At 51.8% G+C, this 25153-nt stretch overlaps 1 protein-coding gene across 3 annotated transcripts in view; it reads left to right on the top strand.

The window, feature by feature from the left end:
* The window catches only part of LOC122637270 (voltage-dependent calcium channel gamma-8 subunit-like), an 83350-nt gene that overhangs the window by 5841 nt on the left and 52356 nt on the right, over positions 1-25153 (top strand). The window contains exon 2 of one of the 3 annotated variants that reach the window (XM_043829278.1): positions 10698-10944. The exons of 1 other annotated variant lie outside the window; for it this stretch is intronic. In XM_043829278.1, coding sequence (XP_043685213.1) covers positions 10698-10906 — 209 coding nt within the window. In that variant the 3' untranslated portion in view covers positions 10907-10944. Of the gene's footprint in view, positions 1-3801; positions 4022-10697; positions 10945-25153 lie in introns of those variants that run through there. One more of the 3 variants, XM_043829279.1, reaches the window with a different exon arrangement.

Genomic DNA, 25153 nt, shown 5'->3' with positions numbered 1-25153 from the left:
GCGGGAATAGACATCGTACCGTGAAATTACTATAATAGGTGCCGAGCCAGTAGATCTCTCTCCAATACATGCGTGAGTCTCGTCATCTTCGAGAGTGCGTACAAGAGTAAGCGTTCGATCTTTCTCTCTCTCTCCCTCTCTCCGTTGTTCTATTTAAAGAGAACGCCAAAATATAGTTACCTTTTTTTCGTAGGAATTTAAAATTACGGTCGTAAAGAAGCCCCGGGCAAATTAGTCCGTAGAATTCGATCCCCCGATCTTTCTCTCTCTCTCTCTCTCGTTCTTTTTCTCCAGAGGCAACTACTTCTCCCTCTCTCTCTCTCTTTTCTCTTCGCGAAAAAGAAGATAAAGAGAAAAGAGAAAGAAAGAGAGAGAGAGAGAGCGAGAGAGAGAGAGAGAGAGAGAGAGAGAGAAAACGTGTTCGAGGTGGTCGGAAGGTAGAAGCAACGCGAAGCATATCCGAGCAGGTCTTGGCAAGGGTCCACTTCTTTTTTTTCTTTTTTTTTTTTCAGGCGGATAGGCACACGCCGAGGTCGGAAGAAAAACGGCAATGTCTGAGAAAAAGTCGACGGATATCTGGCAAGCGTATGTACCGTGTACGTAGGTACGTTCGATAGGCTGCGCGTGATCGGCTTTGAAGCGGGGTCGCGAAGCACCATTTTTTACTTTTTTCTCGCGATGGAAAACGAGAAATAGGTTGGAATTCGATCGGTTCTAGCAGATATTATATCTTTCTATTTTTTTTTCTTTTTTTTTCGTTGCGATTTAATCGAGCGTTCCCTCAGCCGAGAATAGAAAAACGCGCGAACCTAAGCCGCCCCTACTCTCTTTCTTTTTTATTTCTTTTCTCTCTCTCTCTCTCTCTCTCTCTTTCTCTTTTCACCTGCTTCGATACAGTGGACGTAACTCTATTAGGTAGCCACCTAGCCTATGGCATATATGGTACTCCTTGGCACTCTGATCGCGACGGTGTCGAGACCCGCAGCCCTATGGGTTCGTTCTGCTGGAAACAATTGCTGCCGCGGGGCATCATTTACATCATAAGCAATCATAATGATCGAATTTTCGGCGAACGACGATGATCCAACGAGTGGAACGAGGGGAGCCAATTCAGAAGTGGGTACCCACTTACCGGCTGTACGAACCACGCTGTTCCCTCTGACCCTCCTCCACCTCTTTCGACCCCATAGCTTCGGGCTACCTGCGCGCGTTTATACGAACCGACACCCATTTCTCTTCTTCCTCGTCCTCTCTCCCACCCCTTGGTTTCGTAGTTCTCCCGAAAAAGGTCCTTTCGAAAAAGGTAATCACCGAAAGAATACGTTTAACCGTTCCGCTCAAATTTCGCGTTAGATTCCGTTCTAACGAGGCCATCGGATCGATCCGATCGAATTCATTTTCATAGAGAGATCCAAAGAATCTGCTTTCTTTCGTTTCGCTCGCTTCTTCGAATTTCCTGAGTTTCGTGCGCTCGAATCGCGGAGGCTACAGGGTTGCCAGTATTTTCCAAGCGAGGGTTTACCAAAGACGGCGAGAGCTCTGTTTTGGGCTTTGCCAGAGCGTTCTCTCTCTCTCTCTCTCTCTCTCTCTCTCTCTCTCTCTCTCTCTCTCTCTCTCTCTCGCCGTATATACGACTGGACGTATCAGTATGCGGACCACGAAACGTGGTCGGACCCTCCCGGCTGTCGTCCTCTCTCGCTCCCTCTACCCTCTACCTCTTCTCCTCTCTCTCTCTCCCTCTTCCCCTCTCCCTCGCCTCTCCCTCTGGTGCACGAATCCGAGGCGAAACGTAGGCTGTTTCGGAGAGAGTGTTTCCACCGTAATGCCGAAACAGTATTGATTGCAGGCTGCCTAGCTTAGCTCTACCATCTACTGCAATACAGACGCCTAAATTCGTCTATTCTCGCGTCGTTCTAGCTAGATGGAATCCTAGAAGAAAAGTAAACCGGAACGAATGCGGGAAAATCGAAAGTTTATCTTCGATAAGAAAAGAAAATTTGTTCGAGTTTCCCATGGAGGTCGAATCGCGGTCGGGTCATTGATCGAACGGGCAAATCTGTTTTCGGTCCGATGTCACAGCTACGAGAAGGAAATCGTCGTCGTTCGGCCAAGACCGAAATTGGTTCGAGGACCGTACTAAAGGGTAGTAACGACGTAACAATGACCTCGACGAAGAGAGAGAGAGAGAGAGAGAGAGAGAGGGGGGGTAGTTGGCATCGCTGACTCGTAGGACCAAGGGAATGGCAATTCCATCTCTCGAGAGAAGATGGGGTTGCCCTATCGTACTTCGGCCAGATAATTAGACGGGTAATCGAGACGGTCGGAGCCTCCAAGTATTACGGTGCTTCGTAGTTTAATATAGGCTGACAAGCCGCTTAGATTCTAGTTCGTAACCGTGTAGACGGTTTACTAAGGCCTCCCGAGATCTTATCTCAAATCGAGCGCGCTCTCGTGTCCTACGTGTTCGACTTCTCGACTCCGCGCATACGCGTATTCTCGTATAAACTATCCTCGCGAGTTTCCCATGAAACCGATGGACGCGTATCCGTGTTCCGCTACTATCCAACAAGAGAGACCTTTTTCGGAGGGTTTGGTGACATAATGAGGCGGATCGATTGCCTCGCGCATTACCATTACAATGGTAGACACCCCCTGCCTCGGCTATGTCTAACACAATTGATAGTCGGTAGGAATTTCGGAAGAAAACGGGAAAAAGTGGGAACTGCCGCCCGTCGCGAGAAGAGGAAGGGAAGAGAAACGACAGAGAGAGAGAGAGAGAGAGAGAGAGAGAGAGAGAGAAAGGGAACACGAAGGGCGACGGGTCCTAGCGAGAGAGACAAAAAGGGAGCAGGATCGCATCGACGGGCTTATTAGTCGGCAATGTGATCTATTTGCCCTGTACTTGTACAAAGAACCTACGTTATTGTGCCACTATGTTACGAAGAAGGGCGTTATTGTCCAACAGGGACCACGAGTTAGCCCGTACCACCAACCCATGGCTACGTATATCGGTTATCGTTCTTTTTCTCTCTTTTTTCTCTCTCTCTCTCTCTCTCTGTCGCCCCGTCCCTCTTTTCTCGGCTCTCTTCGTCGTTCCACGAAACCCCGCAGGCACGCGCTAATATACCGGTAATTTTTCCTCCATTCCGGATATCGCTTTATTATTTCCTCCTACTTCGTCGTGGTTATCGTCGATGAATTCCATACGGAAAAGTCGAGGGAATTTCGTTTAGTTATTCATAGAGACTTTCCGCGCTAGACCGTATCTCCAATGGTTTTTGTTAACGAGCGGAATTTAATAGAAATCAAAGGAATTCAATGCGGTACCTTTTCCTCAATTTTTAAGATAAGAAGAAAAATTGTCCTACGCACGTATACTATTTCTTGCTTTATTTTTTTGGTTTCGTTTCGTTCTTTTTTTTTCCTTTTTACATTCGGAGACAGATCGCAAGAACGATAAAGCATCGATCGCATCGTTGACTCTCTCCCGTGACGATTCGCAGCCATTGTTTAGCATCCCGCGAATTCGTTCGCGTATGACTCACGCGATTGGCTTCCGTTCGTAGGTTCGATCGAATCGCGCTTCTGCACTCTCTCGGTTTGGCTCGCAATACTGACGTCAGCGTGAACGCGTCAACGCAGAATGCAGGTGTCGACGATGATTTACGATCGATCGTACGCTCGTTGCGTTCTCGATCTCTCCGATCGCGACGTCGCGTCGGCGAGAAAACAAAACTCGGATTCGAAGAGGCGTCTTGGTTTACGCATTTTTTCATTTTCTCTCTTTTTCTCTTTTCTTAGACGCGTTGACGTGCGCAGAGGAAAGAAGGGCGAGGCTCGGTATGGTCGCGAAGCAGCGAAACGCTTTCGGAAAATCCATAGCGTCGAGGAATATACAGGGTTCCACCATAGACGAACACAATGGCGCGTTCTAGAGAAAGGTAGGTAGGGCTATAAGAGCGAGCGAGTAAAAAAGACAGAGAGACGGAGAGAGGCAGAGAGGGAGGGAGGGCCAGAGAAAGCGAGCGAAAGGAAAGCAAGCGATGGAAAGAGAGAAAGGGAGAATAAGAAAGAGCGAGAGAGCGAGCGAGCGAGAGAGCGAGAGAGAGAGAGAGAGAGAGAGAGAGAAGAGCTTGCGGCGTCGGTCCTTGCCCCGAGTACGTGCTCCGAGTGACAAAGTTTCGAGCATGAGACCAACCAACCGACCGACCGACCGTACGAACGACGAAACGATGCGACGCATCAAGGTCCTGTACGATCGATACTCACGCTCCACTAAAATCTACGTCCTCCTTAGCCTCGGCAAATCGTTTCAAAGATCTCAACGATCGTAGACATCTTTTCTCGATCCGTCGATAGTTGGTAAGGAAGAATCCGTTTGGTCGTTCGCAAGGACGAAGAGAGGAGTTGGATCAGAGGTCCGTTTTTTAGGGTGGCAACGTAGGTGTCGGCAGATCCATATCTGGCCCTATCGGGCCGTTCCCGTAGCCGTTCTCGGGAGCGTGAAATGAAATTTGACAGATCAGAACGACGCGACGCAGACGTGTCCCCTATCCCTCTCTCTCTCTCTCTCTCTCTCTCTCTCTGCAAAATGGCGTTGGCATTCGCCTCGGCTCCTTGCACCTCCAGGATGCCCGTAGGGCAATGAAAAGAGACGGGAGGCAAGGGGTACCCCACGCTCGCCGTGGGGGCCGTGCACCCCATTTTATACAATTCTCTTTTATCTCTTCCCTCGGGGCGGCTGTTCGAGCGGGCCTCCTTAGTTCCAAGCCGACACCTTTTTACAAATACATCACACGGCCGTCTGACCTTTCTCTCTACCGTGTTCCACGCGTAGTGGGTGTCGCATTTGCCTAAGCACATCAAATGCTTCGGGTCACTCGGTTCGCTTAGCAGGTACTTACCGTGAGTGCGCGAGCGCGAATCCTAAACCGTAGGTGGTCGGATCGAGTAAAGTGCCCTCGTAGAATATTATCCTTATCGTTATCATTATTATTTAGCAGAACGAGTTCGTTAAAGCTCGATCCCCGTCATAGGATCCTACCCTGATGCGATTTCGTTCGCGCCTAACGAGTTTTTCTTTTCTCTTTTTTTTTTCTCGTCTTCACGCCCCTGATGTGACAAACGTAATCTACGATCAAAGTACGGGTACATCGCGCGTCACGCTTCCGACGAATTTTTCGGTCCCCTTGTATCTTGTTCCGTCCTACGAATCGCGCCTCCGCGTACTACACGTTCGAATTCGAGCGACAGCTGTCCCCGCATCGGAAACCAAATTATATGCTCAAAGGATCGCTGATCTCTATTTAGATTCTTATCTCGTACTCGTGATGCGGTACGCCAGATGACGTCGTCAACGCCATGTCGTACCTTGACCGTGATCATCTTTGGCACTTTGAACCTTCCGAAGGAAAAAAAAGGTCTTAATAATGGTATCGAGACGATCGATCGCACATGCTATACACGTGTATATATATATGTTTTTTTTCTTTCTTTCTTCTCTCTCGACAACGACGACGACGACGACGACGACAACGACGACAACGACGACGACGACGACGACGGTCCAGAGATCAACGCGAGAACGAAGGGAGGAACGGAACGTCGAGACATAAAATTGAAAAGTTCGACGTACGTAGCGCTGTTTATGGGACTTTTAGGACGTAGTAAAGTCGCGCGTTATTCCTCCTTCCGCGGGTCGTTATATTTTTCTTAGCCGCGATTCACGGTCTCCGCGCTCGCGCAGAATTCCCGTTTCCCCGTTCGTTCGCGTACAGCGGTGTGTCGCTCGAGCGAACGACCAAACCAACCCCGCTTCCCTCCCTCCTCTTGCCTGTCCAAAACTTTTCTCTCCAACTTTACGAGGATCGCTTTCTCGTGTCCATCGTTTTTCTTACGACCTTCCTCTTCGTTAGTTCCTTACGAGATCGTTATCTTGGTCTTAAACGAACGAGCATGTCGATCAAATAACGAAAGATTCGTCGATCTCTTTGGCTATCGATTGGCCGACTTTCGGATAAGACGGCGCTCGGTAGACACGGTAAACGGTAATTAGCGCGAAGCAAGGAATCGTTAGCCGTCGATAGAGATCGCATCGAAGCATTCCGGGGTCGTTTAGCGCTCGCATTCCAGGGATCCCCGCGGAACGGTTAATTATCCGAGGATTTTTCGTTCGTCGAGTCGTGATAACCCTTCGTCGAACGAGAGAGAGAGAGAGAGAGAGAGAGAGAGAGAGAGAGAGGGCTTAAGGGGCTAGCAATGAACTTCGACTCGGTAATGAAGCGAGCGCGCCCCCTCCTCGGCTAAACGAGTCGTCGCCTCTGCTTCGGATATATTTTATTGCGTGGCCGCTCTGCTTTATTATCACCGTCGTATCTTCTCCCTCTTTCTCTTCTCTACACCCCCTTTTGCTTCGGCTCCTCCCCAGGCAGGAGAAAGCGTTAGGCGTTTCTGCCTAGATCAACCCTTCCGCGCACTCGGTAACGCCGATTCCAACCCTCGGAAAAACAGTGGCGCTCAACGAGCCGTGCTATCGCGCACGAGTTCGCGCGAGATAAAAGGGTTGCCTACATGTATACGACCTACCGTCCCCCTTTTACTTTCTACTCTATAGCCAACGCTCGAGGAAACTCACGCCTCCGCACCGTCCAGAGTCATGGCGACCTTCTCTCGGACGAGCTCGGACCTTGACGTTAACGCCAGACACTCTCATCCTCTTCGCCTATCGTCGCGAACGTCGTCTTTACTCGAGAATTTTCCGAATGACGAATTATCCTTGGTACATGAGAACCGGCGGTCTTTAATGGCACGAGCTTAAAACTATAATGCGCCCTAATCCGGCAATATCTCATGCTGTCTTGCGGGATTCGTCGTTCGGTGCGCAGCCGTCCGCCTATTTAGTGGATCATATATATTATACCATTCTCATCAACGGATCAACCCCTTGGCGAATCGCGCCATCCCGCCTTTCGTTTCCGTTTCCAAGCCAATCGGCCAGGAGTAGTAGTAGGTAATCGAAAGACTAAGGTTCTTCGATCGTTCTAACTACGATGACGACGAGGGAAGGAGAAAGGAGGAGGATGAGGAGGAGGAGGAGGAGGAGGAGGAGGAGGAGGAAAGCTTGTCGGATCGGCATCTGTTCACGAAGGAATTACGACGTAACTTTGTCTTGGAAGATAGCGCGACGGTTACTCTGGAGCTGAGTGCTACTCGGAGAGGATGGAAGGAGTGTGAAGCTTCGGAGACGAAGGAGAGAGCGAAGAAAGGGGTGTATATACCTATGCGAGGAGTAGAAGAGGAAAAGGGAGAGATAGAGGAAGGAGACAGACAGCGAGAGAGAGAGAGAGAGAGAGAGAGAGAGAGCGAGAGAGGATGAGAAGCGAAGGAGGTGGGTTTGCGAGCGGCGAGCAAGAGAGTGTGCATGATGGGTGAGGCTCCTCCGAGGCTCGAGTTTCCATTGGGGTTGGTTCTTGCGATATAAGCTCTCAGAGCCACAGCACCGACACCCCCCTGCGTCTCCTACGACTCCTCCACCTTCGCCCCAACACCACCTTCGTCTCTTCACCTCCGCCTCTCGTCTCCAGCACGCAGCTCGGCCGCAGACCCCTACGAGACATACAGCATAGCCACTATCACCCGCAGATAGTGGTGGTTCGGGTCGTCTCTCGGTGTGCTACGGGGTGTCGCGAGCCTCATACATATTCAGCGAATGCATCACCCTCCCCGTCTCAACCCTCCGCTGCCCCTCCACCAACCCTCCTTCTCTTCCACCCTGACGACCTCCGCCTACCACCGGTCATCTATTGACCCGATATCCCCGAGGACCAAGACCTATCTCGTGTCGGACCAAAGTTTTCCCGGGTCCTCGCTAAACTCGAATTACAGAGCAGTTTTCGAGACCGATTGATGTTTAGGCGTTTTATCAAAACCGAAAAGCGCCGCAGGAGCCACGCCGTTCGTCTCCCTTTCCCCGATTTCTCTCTCTCTCTCTCTCCATCTATCTATCTATCTATCGGACGCGTATAGAAAGACGTTCGGTCGCATTAAAGGACGCGAGATCGGTCCACCGACGATCTACGTGCCTACACAGGTACCTACGTGTATCGACGTAATAATTAGAACCGCAAGAACGGTACGTAATTGATATAAATGCAGCAAAGCGATGACGCGGCGCGGACAGACGTACCGCAGACCGTGGCCGATGGGCAACCGTCATTGTATATCCATAGGCTGCTCGCGCATAACTTAGCATAAATAATAAATAATATTGTGAACACGTGCCGGCATGAATGCGCGTGCGTCATTAATAGCCCGACGGTACGATTCCTTCGTATATACTTATGCTTATGCCGAACCTGCCGGCAGGTTCGCCGGCAACTTGGCCGGCAACTTTGCCGACAACTTCGGCGGCAGGTTCAGCGCCAGCGAGATCAGGTTCGGCCTCTCCTCGGCGAGTTCGCGACGGCATACCGGCTGCTTATCGTCCTTGATTCATGCAACGCTTTAAATCGCTCGAGGCCAAGGCACGTTCGAGCCTGACGAATCGCGTCTCGTAATCGCCGAGAAGACGAGATCGATCTCTTCGAGAAGGATCGTTCGATCGAAACGTCGCAATAAATCCTGCCAAGGCAAAATGCCAAGAAGAGGCGGAGGAAGGGGTGGAGGAGGAGGAGGAGAAGAAGGAAGATGCGGTGGCTGCGGCGGTGGCGAAGAACGTTCGTCTTTTCGAGGTGATAATGACGAGGAACACGGCGAAACGCACGGTAGCCATCGAGCCGGGTGTCTCTTTCCCGTGTAACCGAATAGCGATGCTAATCTTGCCTCGGTCCGTGGATACGTGGAACGAGAGAGCCCTGCGTGTCCGAGAGCCATCCTGCAGGCCGAGTTCCAGTTCCAGGACCGGCGCCGTCGCTAGCCCGGTGTCCGCTTCCAGTCCTAATACCCTTTATCGCGAATTAAGATGTTGTCGGGGTGTGGTGCCCATTTCCTCTTTCTTCGAATTGGCACCGAGTGAATTACGAAGTAGCTTTAGCCCGTTACCGAGAAGAAACGATCGACATCTCGGATCGGAAAGATAAAAGTAATTACGCGAGACCGCGTGCGTTTACCCACCGAGAGAGGAAGCACCGAACGGAACGGTGCTATCTTTCATCGTGGCCGCTGTTTGCCGATAAACTCGACGAGAGTTCGGATCATCGAGAACCTATAATCAACGACAAATTCATTAACTTTTTAAGATCCCATTTTTTAAGCCGCTATTTCTATTCCCTCTCTCTCTCTCTCTCTCTCTTCCGTCTATTTTCTCTATCCCGTCGAGCGTTCTCCAAATAATTTGTCAGCACCGACGACGAAAGAAGCGTTCTTGCATGGGCAAAGGCGCGCGAGGAGGCTCTCCCTGAAATATGTCGCGCGTTGCGAGTTAGTTTAATATGCAAATGGTCGCTGAGATAACGGGTCGATCCGTGAAGAGTGGAGAAGGCCAAGTCGTGATTCCGGTAGCCGTGTCTTCTCAGCCCTGCGTCTTCTACCTTCTCCTTCTCCTTTTACTTCTTCTTCTTCTTCTTCTTCTCCTTCTCCTTCTTCTCCGGAGCTTTCGACGGTCTTACCGAGAGGCGCTCGAGTCCACGGGAGAGGAAGAAGGAGAGAAGACGAGAGAGGGAAACAGGGAGCCAGCTTGCTCGCTCCCGGTGAGTGAATTGAGAGATAAGGGGCCCACGCTTAGCCCCCCATGGACGGCCAGGGACGCATCGCGCGCCTTCCCGGCTTGACCGAGAGATCGAATCGAAAGAGAGAGAGAGAGATACGAGTTAACGTCGAACCTTTCTTCTTCCTTCGGGCCCAGAATCGAAAAAGAAAAAGAAAAAACACTCGAAACGATCGATCTCTCGAGGAATAGAAGCGGGGATAATGCAAGGGATGCGGCTGCAACTACTGATTTAAATCCTATCGAAAGGGATAACCTCCAACCGATATGGACGTGGAAGGAAGAATCGGACGGATAACGTCGAATCAAAATCTACCATCGGACAGCGCGATAATCTCGAAAGGATTCACCGATCGGACGCTCTCGTACATCCCTGCATGCTTAATCCTGTAATGGTCCGGCGAAGATGCGAGCGTGTCGTGCGGAGGTGTATCTACTCTCCTTCATCCTGTAGCGGCGTCGGCGGCCGGTCCTCCTCTTCCTCGCGTCTCTCGATCCCTAACTCGACCGTGAAGCGTGATCGCCGCTTCGAAGGTGGTGAGAAGAAGTCGAGGAAGGAGAGAAACAGCACCGTCTCTGTCTGGCGGAGAAAGGACCGAGACGACGACTACACGGACTACGACGACTACTAAGGACGAAGACGACGACTTAGAAGAGAAAGGAGAAAGAGAGAGAGAGAGAGAGAGAGAGAGAGAGAGAGGAGGCTTACCGCCTTGGCCTTACCGGTATTCGTCGCTGTCGTCGGAGGCTCCGGAGGGAGTCGAAGGGGTGGGGAGTGTCGAGGGGGTTGGTAGCTAAGGTAGGTAAGCGCTTCATTAGGCCGCGAGAGCTCCCTAATTACACACGGCCTCATTAGCGGCTTCCATTCTCCCTCTCTCCCTCGCCATCTTACTCCGCCGTTCCCTCTTCCACGCCTTCGAGCCGCGGCCCTACTCGTAGGTATATCCTCTGAAAGTACCTCGTCCTCCGCGCTATCTCTCACTCTTCTCCGCAGATATACGAGCGGCGGCGAGGGAGCGAGAGGCGTGTATACACGCTAGAAAGAGGGAGATCGAGAGGAGGTGGAGGGCGAACTCGGGGGAGCCACAACGCCGTGTTCGTCGCCGCAATGAGCTTCCCAACAACCGACTGCAGCTATGCGTCTGCCTAAACGAACCAGCAAACCGCCAAATGGCACCTGATCGTTCTACCGAACATTCGTGAATTATTTCACGCGTACAAAGGGAAAGAGAGAGAGAGAGAGAGAGAGAGAGAGAGAAAGGGAAGGAGAGAGAACGTTCGAGCAGAAGGATCGCGTGAAAGGTAATGGCTTCTTACGAGCGAGCAATAGCTACGAACGTGGAAGCGTGTAAAAGTCGCGCGATGAAATTAAACCGTGACGCGATCAAAGAACCGGCAGGGCAAAAGAAACGAGGAAAATCACGGATAGAGCCGTCTCGCGTGACTCGGAGAAACCTACACGGACCTTCGAGCATTGTTCGCGCTACCGCAATTCTTATTAATTAACTCTTTCTCTTTCTCTCTCTCTCTCTCTCTCTCTCGTTCTCTCTCGACACTCGGAAGGTTCCTCGAAAAATGAAGAGCCTCGTATACCTCCTAGCCCCTACGCCATCGAATACCAACGCACGTTCCGCTAATAGATCGCTCATTATTTATGCATTTAAAAGGCACGAAAGGAGAGAGAAAGGTTCTCCCTCTCGACAACCCTTTCGGGGTCGTCCCTTTCGATCGAAGATGGCAACGATGTCATTTCGAACCCCTTTTAACTACCAGCCGAAAAGGGACTCAAAGTCCAGGACACCCCCGTGTTACGATTCGAAACGTCGCTTAACGGAAGGAGCGCGTTCCTCGGAAACGATAAAGAATTCTGTTCCGGCGAATACACCTGGTCGAATGGTTTCGTTCGCGATCGATGTTCGTCGTTCGTCCATCCGTCCGTCCATTCGTCCGTTCGTTCGTCCGTCCATCCGTCCGTCCGTCCGTCCGTCCGTCCATCCGTCCGTCCGTCCGTCCGTCCATCCGGCGTTCCTTTTCGTCGGGGTTGAATGCGTTGGCGCGCGGACAAGAGGGGGCTGGTGGCTGCGGTGGTCCGCGGGGCTCCGCCGGAAACGGTCCATCACGTGACCACGTGACCACGTGACGGTCTGGCCTTTGTTCCGCGCGATCATTAGTCTGTCAATATGCCCAAACGACGCTCCGGCCTCTACGCTCGTCCTCGGTCTCTACGTTCGCCGACGAACGTACGCCGAGAGCGGGTCTATCTATAGGTATACGTAGGTGTATCTACCTGCACAATGCGTCCATTGTCTTCCGTGCTCTCGCGTATTATATTCCCCCATTATGCACGTGGACGCGTGCGTGGACGCGTGCGTGCACGCTCGAATCGCGCGAAAGATCGTGATTTCACGACGTCGGATAGACTGGTAGAATAGAGTGGAGCAGAGTGAGAGAGGTAGACGAATCGTATCGCGGGAGATCCGTAAATCACGTTCGAGTCGATTGGATAATCCGACGGTGTTAACGCTCTCGCCACCTCCGCTTCCTCGGGATCTTCCGACGATCCCAAAGGCGTCCCTACGCGTCTTCGTCGCTCCTCGTGTCGCCGGAGAAACGGGAGTTGAGAGAGAGAGAGAGAGAGAGAGAGAGAGAGAGGGAAAGAGGGAAAGAGAAAAGACTACGCTCCCTCAGGCACGTTAAATCCAGATATATGATGCGCGACCGTGACATGCAAATCTGGTCAAAGCCCGGCGCCATTACGTTTTCAAATCTTTAAAGTGTGTTTAGACAGCCGTCGCGGGGGGCAACGACGATGCACCCTTCTTCCTACACGTGTCCTTCGCCAAGCGATATCGGAATATTGAAGACAGATAAGCACCCTAAGCGATACAAGGATGCGAGGAGAAATACGTGGGTACGGTTCGATCGCGATCGAGCACCGCTGCGCTTTCGATCGACGAGTCTTCGACGTGGACGATCGATGCGCACGACTGCGACGACGAGGACGCGAAGACGACGGCGACGACGGCGATCGGTTCTCTCGCGGAGACGAGTTTTTGTTCTTCGCCGAGGCCGTTCATCGGAGTTTATTTCGTTCGATTCGTGCGGCCACGCAACAGGGCGGTCCGCGCAGGACCCTGCTAAGGATATACCATGGCGCGCGCCCGCGCGCGCTATATCGTGCGCGCCTCGTTTTACGTTTTATAGCGAGCCCAATTAATGTCCGGCAAAAAGTAGCCAGATTCGAGGGTGGTCGACACCCACCGTCGAGAGGGACCGTCGAGGAGCGGCCATCGATCGCGTTCGAGGACATCAAACGCGACGTGGATGATCCAGAGCAGAGATCGAGAGAGTCGGGGTCAAACGAGTCGGCGAAAGATCGACGACGAATTCACGGACATTGTCCGGAGCTGATAAGAAGGGCTCCTCCGCGATCCGACCGTACTCCCTTCGTTTTTTGTCCTCGACAGTCCCATGAATCCTTCTCTTCCCTCTCGCGATCGAAAGACAAAGAGACTAAACGATCGTTTCGTGGTATTCCGCTTCGACTTTTGTTCTTTGCGTTCTACGCTTTCTCTCTCTCTCTCTCTCTCTCTCTCTCTCTCTCTCTGACTGGTTGGCTGGCGGGCTGGACACGCCCGAACGACGAGTTACGTCGTCGACGTCAAAGCTCGTCGCGAGGAGACAAACTTTTTCCTCTCTCGGTTCTCTCGCGAGTTCGAGAGGATCGAAAGCGGTAGTCCGAAGGGCCGAAGGCGGTGCTACACCGGGCATGTAATAATAATAAATACCGGAGCGGATTCGCGCGCGATTCGTAAGCGTGGAAGCCGCAGAACAATGGACGGACTCGAGTCCGAGCGAGCGGAGGAACCCTCGACACAATGGGAACCAAGTTGCCGGTCTGACCTCCGACCTCGAGTTCTCCGCCGGCGCGCCACCGCTTTCGGATTCGTCCGTTCGATTGTGTGCTAATGCCTTCTCTCTCCGTCGTCCGCGCCCTCCGAGAGCCGTCCTCCGCGCTTTCCCTCCGCGCTTTCCCTCCGCGCTTTCCCTCCGATCGATCGGAATCGATGTATTCGCGAGCGAGAATTGCGAATAGAGAACGCAGAGAGAGACGGACGGATAGAGATAGATAGATAGAGGGAGAGAGAGTGGGGGAGGGGGGAGGATGAAAGAGAAACGAGTCCTTCTCACTACTTTTCCAGCAGCGTTGCGTTTGGATCCGCGAAGGGTGAGTCCGCTTTCCGGTGGCCTTGCACCCGAATTCGAAACTTTCCCCGTTAGCTCGCGGCGCGCTAGAGGAGAGGCAAAGAGGAGAGGAGACGAGAGGAGAGGAGAGAAGAGAAGAGAGCGTGAGACAGAGAGATAGAGAGCGAGAGGGAGAGAGAAAGAGGGTCGGGACACGAAGGTCAGTGTCTGCATAAAAGCACGCGAGCTGCCGCTGGAGGCTACAGACTGTCGGTTCGAGACTGCCGAGGCGTTTGCTATGCGGGCTGCGCAGGCCGCGACTACGTGCCCTGCCTGACGAGCCACGACTCAAATTCAACTCAAACTCTGCTTTCTGCATCTGCTATTCCGCTTTCCCTCCTTGCCGACCCACGTATGTGTACGTTAGGTCGCTAGAGCCGCGCTCTAGATTTCGATCGGCCGATCCAGGAACTTTCTTTCCATCGGTACTGTTTTTTTTTCTCTCGCCAAGGGAACGCGTTTTAATGGTACCGACGAGCGCTCGGACACGAGCGAGGGGTTCGAAAAATATGTAGGGACGATTATCCGACGTTACAGTAATTAAACCGAAATAAAAATCCATCCGCTCCGGTCGTTCATCGATCCTCGCTCCGACCATTTTTCGTTGTCACACCTCCTACTGTCCTCCGACCGCCCTCCCTGTTCAACGCTTTCCGATTCCCTCCCGTGGGTCTCCCCCTAACTGCCATGTTTTTCTCCTTCATCGTCGACACCTCGCTCGTGTCCGGCCTGCTAATAACCCACCGTCAACGAAATTATTGCCTTTCGTTTTCCCATTCGTTTCTCGGTAACAATTTCGAAGGTGAAAAAGAAAGAAATAACGAACGCGCATGCCACGATCGCAACGTTTGCGCCGACGAAAACACGACTCTTCTAATCTCGCTCGTAGCGTGTACGCGCTACCGGCGGATCAGCTGACTAGCAAAGCTGACCTAATTATTATGCATTTATTCGCGCGTATTCAAATGCGCCGTGCGGCGTTGGCTGTTCTCTCCCTCTACCTCTGCCTCTCCCTCTCTCTCTCTCTCTCTCTCTCCTTCTTCCTCTCTCGCGCACGCATCCGTAACATCTATAGGTCTCCTTCGCGCCAAACTACTATACACTCGTGTTTTCGTGCACGCACAAGAACACGAGGCCCAACAGACACCGTTCGGGCTCGAAGACGGAAACTCTTTGGCCGGACTCGCGGCGCGCTACCTAATGCGGTTCTCTTCCGACGTGGCTTGACTTTATCGATCCACCTTCCGTCTCTCTTACCTATAAACAACAACTTGGGAACAAGCCGTCCGAGGAATCTTTTACTGCTACCAACTAAATCAGTTCGATACGAAACGATTTCGAGCTAATTGGATAGCGGGTAGAAAGTATGCGATCGGCAATTACGGAATCGATCGCCAGCAACGTCGGCGAGCACGGTAGCGAGTAACAGCTAGTGCCAGACACCGATGTTGTCTTTTCAAGGACGGAATCTGCAAGACGCGAGGACAAAAAATTGCCGATCGATCGGGTAGAAAGAGAGAGAGAGAGAGAGAGAGAGAGAGAGAGAGAGAGAGAGAGAGAGAGAGAAAGAAGGAGAGATTTTGCAGCGGTTGTGGAAATCGGAAAGGTGATGGCGTCGCGGGATCGATAAGCCGGTATTTCGTCGAGGGAACAGGTGTAGGCCGAATTCCCACGTCCTATTGCTTCTACGATCCGACGAATCTACTCGCAAGAGCTAATCAGCGTACCGATGACTTCGGGGAAGGCATTCCAAAACACGACGAGTCGGCTCTTCTCGATAACAGGCCTTGCCGGAATAGCTATCTCGTGTCGGTCGTCCAACCTCCTCCTCCTCTACCATTCCTCTTGCTCTTCCCTCGTGTCGGTCTGTCGGTCGGTCGGTCGGTCGATGCTTCGGTCTCGTCCGCGGTGAAGCAGCCAGCAGCAACGAACAACTCAGAGAGAGAGAGAGAGAGAGAGAGAGAGACAGAGAGAGAGACAGAGAGAGGGAAAGAGAGAGAGAGGGCTCGCACGCACAGGCGTCCTCTCTCGACGCACAGGCGCGTGTTCGTACGTACGGTGAGTAGGAGCAGTGCGGGAGGGCGTCTCGGCGCCATGCTGATTTGCATGCGCCGCCATGACGGCCAGCACCGCTCAAGCGGAGTTCGAGAGGGGTTGCGCGAGCCGACGGAGGGTTCGGAGGGTGAGCATCGATCGCTTTCTCCTTTTCCCGCCTTCCCTCCTCTCTTCTCTTTCCTCTCTCTCTCTCTCTCTCTCTCACTCTGTCTCTCTCTCTGTATCTATCTATCTATCTATCTATCTATCTATCTATCTATTCATCTCTCTCTCTCCGCTGGAGGATATTCACCCTCCTCGGAGTGGTCACGGTCTCCACCGCGAAATTCGCCTTCCTTTATTGAATGTCGACCGAGAAGATCCGAGTACCGTGAACCTGTCGCCAGTTACTCGTCACCGTTCGTTGACGTTGATTCCACTTTTACGAGCGTACGATATACGAGCCAACATTATCCTCTTACGCCTTATAATAGAATCTAAAAGAGAAAAAGAACCAAAGTTGAAGTTTTGGAATCGGTCGGAGACGTCGATGATATCTCTGGTTCTTTCTTTGGAAATTTTCTGGCAGAGATAAAGAGAGATAAAGAGAGATAAAGAGAAAGAAAAAGAACGACGAGTAACGCGGCAAATAGAAGGACGAACGGACGGAAGGAAGGAAGGAAGGAAGGAAGGAAGGAAGAAACGAAAAAGGGGTGAAGGAGAGCAGCAACGACCTGGCGAACAGCGGCCGTAGTCGTCTATTTACTTATGCAGCCGGCGATAGGGACGAGGGGGTGTAAGGGGTTGGAGCCTCAGGCTCTGTTTGTTTTCGTTGGACCACATAGCGTGATACGTTTGCGTAATGCGCTACGTCCGTCGTCCTTTCCTCCTTCTCTCTGGCAACCCCACTGGCATTGCCTCCATCCCGTACACCCCTCTTTCTCTCACAGCACCCCCTCACCGTTATCCTCCTCCGGGGGTAGCAACGGCTGCGGTGGAATCTGCCAGGCGGTAACTCATCCGCACGCCCGTATTCTCGGATATGTTTTTGCTCATTCTCTCGCTCTCTCTCTCTCTCTCTCTCTCTCTCTCACACACACACGCGCGCGCGAGCACATATACACAATTGCTCTTCCTCCGTCTCTATATTTTCCTCTTCTCTACGAGCCACCCACGCCTCGTCGTCTATCCTATCGTCCTTCATTTTCATTTTCGGCAAAGAGCAGAAACGCGTCGAGACAAAGACCGCGCCCGGAAAAAGAATAACAGATAATAAAAACGTTCGGTCGCATTAAATGCACCATAAATCACTGTCGGATAAAGCGCTACTACGTTCTCCGATTCGGCGCTAGCGTAGCGTTCGAACGGTATTTCGCGCTAAATCGACGCGCTCTCTCCTTCTCTCGCGATGACCAGGATGCCACGAAACGAACGCCGGAGCTAGAGATCCTATCTGATCGGCTAATTTAACTCGGTAAGGTAATTATACGCGAATACCGATCTCCTCGTCGAGATCCAGTCCTGATTTTTTTTCCGCGTTCCACGCTCTATGATCCGAGCGTACGGTTGAATTGATAAAACGGATATTAAAGTTGCGAGCGCGTACCGTTACGACCGTACCGTAAATACTTAGGTACGCACGCGCTTCGTGTCCCTTTTTATTCTCTCGAGAAGAACGATAACGTCGTAAACCATTCTTTTGCCCTTCTTCCGCGTTCATCGATGACTCATTGACTCCATCGAAATACCGGCGAATTCGTAGGGAGGTTTTCTCGTTTGTTTTCTCTCTTTTTAATTATAAGAAGAAAGTAACGGGACGATATAACCGATAGGACAACGAAACGACCTCGATAGCGGGAAAACCGAAAAACGGATAAAGAAAAGGAAAGGTCGATCCGAAGTAAGGTTTTACGGGATGCCTTCCGATGGAAGAGCAAGAAACGTCGATGTGTGGAAAGTCGGCAAATATCTGAAAAGACTATCGTACGTAGTCGTATAGCCGAGAGTATGTGTGGGCGCGCGTGCGTGTGAGTCTTGTCCGCGTAAAGCTAGGTGTACTCGCGTACTTTTCTCAGATATCTATGTAGTACGAGGTGGATGGGAAAAGAGGCTGAAAGATGGGAGAAGGAGAAAGATAGAGGGAGAGAAAGTAGGGAGTAGAGCGGGGTAGATGGTGTGGACCCCTTGGATGGTTGCCTCATGAAAGATGCATAAGACGACTCACCGGGGGCGCGATAAAGAGTCGACAACAGACAGACCGACAGTCACCCCTGTTCACCCCCTTCCTAATACCCGTTGCAATACAGTGCCACCCTGCGTATAGGAATACCGAGATGCGGCTACCACCCACCACCGCAGGAGGGTGGGTCCCGCTATCAATTAATTATAATCTAGATTGATGGATCCGATCCATAGCCGTATCGGAGATTAGTCTCGCTGCTGTCGTTGCCAAGGCTGCGTCCGAAAAACTACCAAAAGGAGGGAGAGAGAGGTTCGTTCGCTCGCTCGTTCGTCGTAGGTTCGTTCGTTTTTTCGACGACGACTCTTGGAGGAAGAGAACGGCACCGGTAGGAAGAAAACGGAAGCGTCGACGTTACGTCGAGTTACGTTCGCGGGGTCTCTAGGCTAATGGCATGCAAGCGAGCGCCGGTGCGATGGCGGCAAGCTCCCGGTTTGCCCGGTCGATAGGAATTAGCATTTTTATGGGTCTATCTCGCTTACGTGCTACGATGCCCCGTGGCACCAAGATTCTTTCGCATTGTTCACGCACGCCTTCTCCTCTCTCGCCTCGCGTCCCTCTCTTTCTCTCCCTCGTTCCTACTTCCTCATCCTCCTCCCGTATTTCGCGTCGATGTAAAACGATCGTCCTCGGGAACTTTCTTCGAAAGTCATCCACCTCGAAACTCTCGGCGAACGAACCGGAAGATCCGAGCGGAAGAACGTATTTTCACCGATAAGCGACTGACTACTCGATATTTTCTTCTCTCCCACGCTCGATCGCCTTCTTTCTTCTCTTCCTCCTCCCCTCGATGCGCCGAGCTTCCGCTCCGCGATCCGCTAACTTCTCAACGATGGGAAGATTCGCTCGCGGTTGCGTCTCGTCGACGTGTCGGAAGGTCCTCCGATCTGTGCGGTCTCGCTCTTGCACGCTCGAAATAAAAAGGACCGATAATAAATCGGTTGCCGCTACGTAGTAAACGCACCGTATCTCTCTCGTCTTCCTCGGAGGCGCCGCGAAAAAACTTGCGCCGCGTAGAAAGATCAACTTCTTTGGCAAATCGACCGCGGCCACCGGCTAATTGCCGATGCTGCCGCGCGAGCGACTTTCGAGAAGCGCTCTTACTACTCCTTCCTCCTCACCCTTCGAGGAGGAAGAAGAGGATCGTTCTACGTTACTCTCGAAAAACTCGAGTATCGATTCTTGCCATATGCGGACCGGCTTCGCCATATTACATGTATACTTCAGCTACTTGTCATCGCGAGGTAAAACAGCCGACTACTCGCCAACTATTCAAATCGTTTAAAGATTCGATTAAGATATCGGCGTATCGTTATGGCGTATACAGCTGGCATCGATCTCGAAAATCTCGCGAATTTACCGCGACAAGATCGAGATCGAGATCGAGGAGATTCGAGGAAGAAGCGGAGATGCACGACGGTCGAAGGTTAAACACACGTGTGCCGGGCAAAATACTAGCGTAGAAGCTATGAGGTGTTTAGTGCGTATTACGGGGGTAAGGGCCGCCATGAGGGATGGCACGTAGAGCGTCGCGAAGAGTCGAAGCGAGACCGAGGACGAGAGGGTGGAAGAGGAACGAGCGAACGTGCTAGCGGGCGAGCGAGCGAGCGAGCGAGCGAGCGAGCGAGCGAACGAACGAACGAGCGATAGGGAGAGAGATAGAGAGAGAGAGAGAGAGAGAGAGAGAAATGGTGAGAGGAGGGGACACGTCGAAGGGCCGGAGGGTACTCGGTGAAAGGCGCTTGCGCGTTTCCATGGGCACCGTGTCTCTATACGCCCCTTCTTCCGCGAAAGAGAGTTAGGTATACATCCCATTCCAGCGCATTCGTCCCCCCTTTAGTCACTCCATCTCGTTCTGTCACTGCTCGTTCTACGCGCCCCGCTGCCCACTCCAAAATCCTTCGCTCTCTCTTCTCTTTCCCTCTCGTCGCTCGCTTCCTCTTCCTCTTCTTCTTCCTCTTCTTCTTCCTCTTCTTCTTCTTCTTCTTCTTCTTCTTCTTCATCCACCTCTTATTCTTACCCTTTGGATTCTTCCTTCCCGATTTTCTCATCTCGTTCGTATTTCCGTGTTCGAACGAATGATGGTTGTCTTTGCCGAAATTTCTTCTCTTTTCTTTCTTCTTCTTTTTTTATTCTTTTTCTTCTTTTCTTTTTTTTTTTTCATCGCCCGGAATAAAACAAGACCGAAGAGTTTTACGCGCTGCTTAAATCGCGACTCGGTAATGCAACGGTAAGCGAGACATTCAACCTGTTTTCGCTTCTGTCAACTTTATTTCCAACGATATCGTTACATAAGAGCCGGTGCAATTTCAAGATATACCGGTATATCCTATCTTAATGAATTCTAAAGCGGTTTTCCTTTCGAACCGTCCCCATTCTTGCGGGGTCAGCGTGTTAAGCGTAGGTGCGTTCCGGTCGCTTTCCTTTAAACGACGTAAAAACGATCGACCGCTTTTCGTGTTTACTTCGCGAATACGAATTTCTGCGAAACTTTGGTTCGTTTCTTTCTCTCTCTCCCTCTCTCTCCCTTCCTCTCTGGAGTAAAAATAGAAAGGAGGGACGTTTTCTAGGGAGAGAAGAGTTTTCTAGGTCGACGACCTAGGCCGTTCGGTGATGACGGAATATGAAAATGCGAAAGCTCCGTCGATTTGGAATATAAAACGCTTATGATTCGGATCAAACGACGAAGCGAGAACACCGAGCAAATGCTTAGAATTTCTCTTACGCAACAACCTGTTTTACGAGATACATTATCCCACGCGATTCGCGTCGCGCGTGGGTTACGGCATTGACTGCTGGTTGCGTTTATGACGGAGTTTGACTAACAACTTTTCGGAGAGGCGTCTCCGTTCTAAAATAGAGCGGAGCGACGAGCGAATCGAATTCGTTCGCGGATTGGTCGATTCGGAAAGGAGGAAATGGAATTAAAGAAAAAGAGAGAGAGAGAAAAAGGGAAGAAAAAAAGAAAGAAAAAAGACGGGGAAAAAAAAAGAAAGGAAAAGAATGCGAAAACGAAAAGGGCTGTTTATGATTTTTCTATTGAAGCGTAACTAGGTGGCACGCGATGTGGTACGTGTAATAAAGTCCTTTACGCGGCAACTAACCGCTCGAGGGTTCGAACGGAGCACCGCGTGCGTTTACCGTTTACTATCGACGTTACAGCCGGTCGTACACATAAATCGCTTTACGATCTGTCGCTAAAAACGGATTTCATGCGAAAGTAGGTAGCTGCTAGCTGGAGGTAAGCTCGGCCTATCTCTCCCTCCGTCGGTCTTTCCCTCTGGAAGGGCTTGTCGTTTTCTCCTGGCGAAGGAACAAAAATTAATACCGTCGATGATCGCTCGTCGTCGGAGTTTGCGAGGACAGAGCCTAGCGGTGGGTAGGGTTGGTAGGTACGTAGCGCGCGCACGAGGTGGAGTAGGGCGAGAAGAAGGGCGAGAGGACAAGATGATGGATGGTTCCTCTCTTCTCTCTCTCCCACCTCACCCTTACCAGCGAGAAGTGAGGGCGTCTCGACGCTGACGACGATGCTGACGCTAATGAGCAAAATATGAGGCGCCACTCCTTCCTCTCTTTCGTTTCCCAGGCCCCTCTCTCTCTCTGCCTATCACCCTCCGCTCTTTCTGCTTCTCTCCACTCCACTCTCCGTTCCTCCCTTTCTTCCTCCGTCGTACGTGCCCTCCTCCTCCTCCTCCTCCTCCTCCGCGGCTGCTATCGATTGCGTTCTCCGAAAGCGCGAGAGAAGACGAAAGCTACGAGTCGAAAAGAAAAAGACGGAACCCTCCTTCCTCATCTTTCATCTCTTTTTCTCTTTTTCTTAGGATGGCCATTAAAAGGGCTCTGCCGTTGTTCGGTCGCACCTCCGCGCTCTCGTTCGCGCGGAAACGCGAAGCATTAACGAGAGGAACTCGTCGCATATCCCTTTTTCTTTCTTTCTTTCTTTCTTTCTTTCTTTCTTTCTTTCTTTCCTTCCTTCCTTCTTTCTTTCTTTCGTTCCTTCGTTCTTTCGTTCGTTCTTTCTTCCTTTCCCTCCTTCCTCGACCCCGCCCTCTCGCTTCGACTCTCCGCTAGTGCCGGATGTCCACACTCGTTTTTACAGAGTGGACGGGACCAGAACCCGACGAAAAAGGGACCCGTTTAATTTCATTTCGTCGGCACCGCCCTCCCTACCTCTCCGCAACCCTCTTTTCTACTTCTTATTCGATCCTTCTCGGGCTCACGATTCTTCTTCGTTCGACGCCCGAAGCGACGAGACAAGATCCAGACGCAGCGCGAAAAAGAAAGGCGAGCCCTCGCTTCTACGTTTTACGAGCCTTCGCCAACTTCCACTTCCTCCCTCGTTCCTTCTCCTCCTCCTCCTCCTCCTCCTTCTTCTTCGGAGGTTCCTTTAAAGAAGCTCCTTAGCTTACGGAACTAAGTTTATCGGGTAACGCTTTCTTATCTCCTCGTCTTTCTCTCTTACGAATCAACGATGCGTGCTGGAAGGTCTCGTTAGAAACGAGCCGAGCCAGTCGTTTTCCCTGGCGAGTCGTTAACGAAAAACTACTCTCGCTTCCTCTCTTCGTGGCTAAGATTATTCGCGCTTTTTGCCTTGCGAGGACGATCCAACCGGAGCCGGAGAGTAAGCTCCGGAGAAAGATCGGCAAAGTCACGGGAGAAGCGAGAGAAAGAGGAAAAGGAGGAGAAGAGGGAGGAGGTAGGGCAAATTAATTAATTTGGCAAATCATCGCATCCCAGTGTAAACAGGGTGCTTCGATCTGTCTTCCGAGTACAAAGGGAAGGGCGGAGGTGTCGAGAGGGGAGAACAAGGGCGCGCGGACCGGTATATAGGTAGACTTTGCCATCGAGGGGTGTAGAAGCGAGAGGTGCTGAAGGAGGAGGAGGAGGAGGAGGAGCAGGAGGAACCATGGAGCTTTTCTAGTACGCCGGTGGATATCAAAGGGGAAGACGAGGGATATCAATCCCTGGAGAAGCCATCTTTCGTCTCTGTCTCTCTTTCTCTCTCTCTCTCTCTCTCTCTTCCCAGCCATACAGTCGATGCTTCCGCAGTTCTCAACCGCGAAATTCTCCGCGCGGAATTTATCGTCGCTGTACTCGAGCATCTCCTCCCACTACGCTTCTTCGTTCCTCGTCGAGCGATCGGAATTTTTCAAAGCAAGAAACGAGAGATCCCGAGCCGTTCCTATATACTCTCCTTGGTCTGGGAACTCTTTCGAGAGTAAATTTTTCATCGAGGAAGAGAAGAATCGATCGGCGTAGCGACGTCGCGTGCAAGACCTGATTTTCGGAGGACAGCCGTGAAATAAAGTACGCGGACCTTTCCTTTCTTCGTCGTCGTCGTCGTCGTCGTCGTCGTACTCGGCAGCGGCGGCGTCGTCGACGGTAGCCTATCTTATCGGTTTCGTAGAATCGAGGCCCACGCGAGGTCAAGGCGGACCTGCACGAATCATCGGCCCTTTCTACGAGGTCACCCCTTTCGTACGATTCTCGAGAACTTACGTATATCGACTCGTCTACTCCGTCGCTCTCTCTCTCTCTCTCTCTCTCTCTCTCCCTCTCTCGTTCGCTCGCTCGCGTCGCGATGAAAGGCAAATTTGGAATATGAAGGAAACTGTGAGCACCCCTACAGAATCCCTCGCTCTTCCGTCATCGCGTTCCTCTCCCTCCTCTCACCTTCTCGCTCTGTCCGCCTGTCTGTCTCTCAACCCACCCATCCCCCACCCCCGTCGCAACCACCCTGCGAGCGCCTATCTATCTATCCGAGCGCGGCCGTCGCTCTGTCTCCATCTCTTTCTCTCTGTCGCGAGATATAGGGGTCGAGGGGTACGCCAGGAGGAGCGCGCGAGGGTGGTTCTTTCCCTCCTGTGACGGAGGAGTTGAGAGTGCCGTTGAATATGCATGAGAGCTCTCCGTCTCCTATCTACCGTCCCAAAAACATCGAGTCGCGCGAGGCGACCGTTCTCTCTCTCTCTCTCTCTCGTACGCTGTCTATAGCGCGCGGTCGCACGCGGTGGTCCCTCTCTGTGTTCACCCTCCTCGCCTCCCTCTACCACCTCACCTTCTCTCAACGCTCGCCAATCAATGTCTACGCCAGCTCTCGCCAAATTTTCCAGTCGCTGACGAAAAACGTCTTCGACGAGCGGAGGAATTCAAAGAATCGTGCTGCTTTTAATGCTCCAATAGTTCTTCGAGCAAACTTTCTCTTTTTCACCACCGTCGGAGACAGCGTTCGCCTCTCGTCGTTATTTTCGTCGAGCTCTCGTGAAACTCTCGGGGGATGACGACGAACGTCCGTGTAAAACGTCAATAGAAAGTATTTACGCGAATAACGCGATCGAATGACCTTGTCGATGAATAAGACTCTTGTTTTCGGCTGAGAGAAAGAGAGAGAGAGAGAGAGAGGGGGGGGGGGGGGAGGGAGAACAGTAATCAACGAAGAAATCAACGAGATTTAAAAATCCTTATCGAAAACTCGCGATAGTCGGTGCTATTTTGATCCGTGAAAAGTTTGTTGATACAAATAATCGGATTAACGCGCGGCAGAACGTAGGTATAGTACGTTTTTGCCCTTGAATCGTCGAGGAAAGAGAGGCGGAGGGAGGGTAGAGGAAACGAGAAAAGAATTTTAAAAAGCTGGCCTCGCGCGAGGACGCGATTCTGGAATATCCATCGACGATGACGACGACGAGGACGAAGTAGGTACGTCTCGCGCATTATCCGGCTCTCTCTCTCCCTCCCCCTCCTCCTCCTGTTCCCTCCTCTCACTCCCTCTCTATCTATCCATCTCTCTCCTCTCGAGTGGAGGTGGCTTTGTCGCCATCTCTTGGCGATACCGAGAAATAGGGTAGCCATTTTGTTTCTGGAGGTGGCCAGAAGGTCGCCGTGGTGTCGCGGCACACCCGCGCATGACCATTGGTCCCTCCTACGTTGCG

Source organism: Vespula pensylvanica, chromosome 25, assembly GCF_014466175.1.
Source record: "Vespula pensylvanica isolate Volc-1 chromosome 25, ASM1446617v1, whole genome shotgun sequence".
NCBI classification, from domain to species: Eukaryota; Metazoa; Arthropoda; class Insecta; order Hymenoptera; family Vespidae; genus Vespula; species Vespula pensylvanica.
The sequence above is the reverse complement of the archived record's forward strand: the minus strand, read 5'-3'. Positions and strand labels throughout refer to the sequence as shown.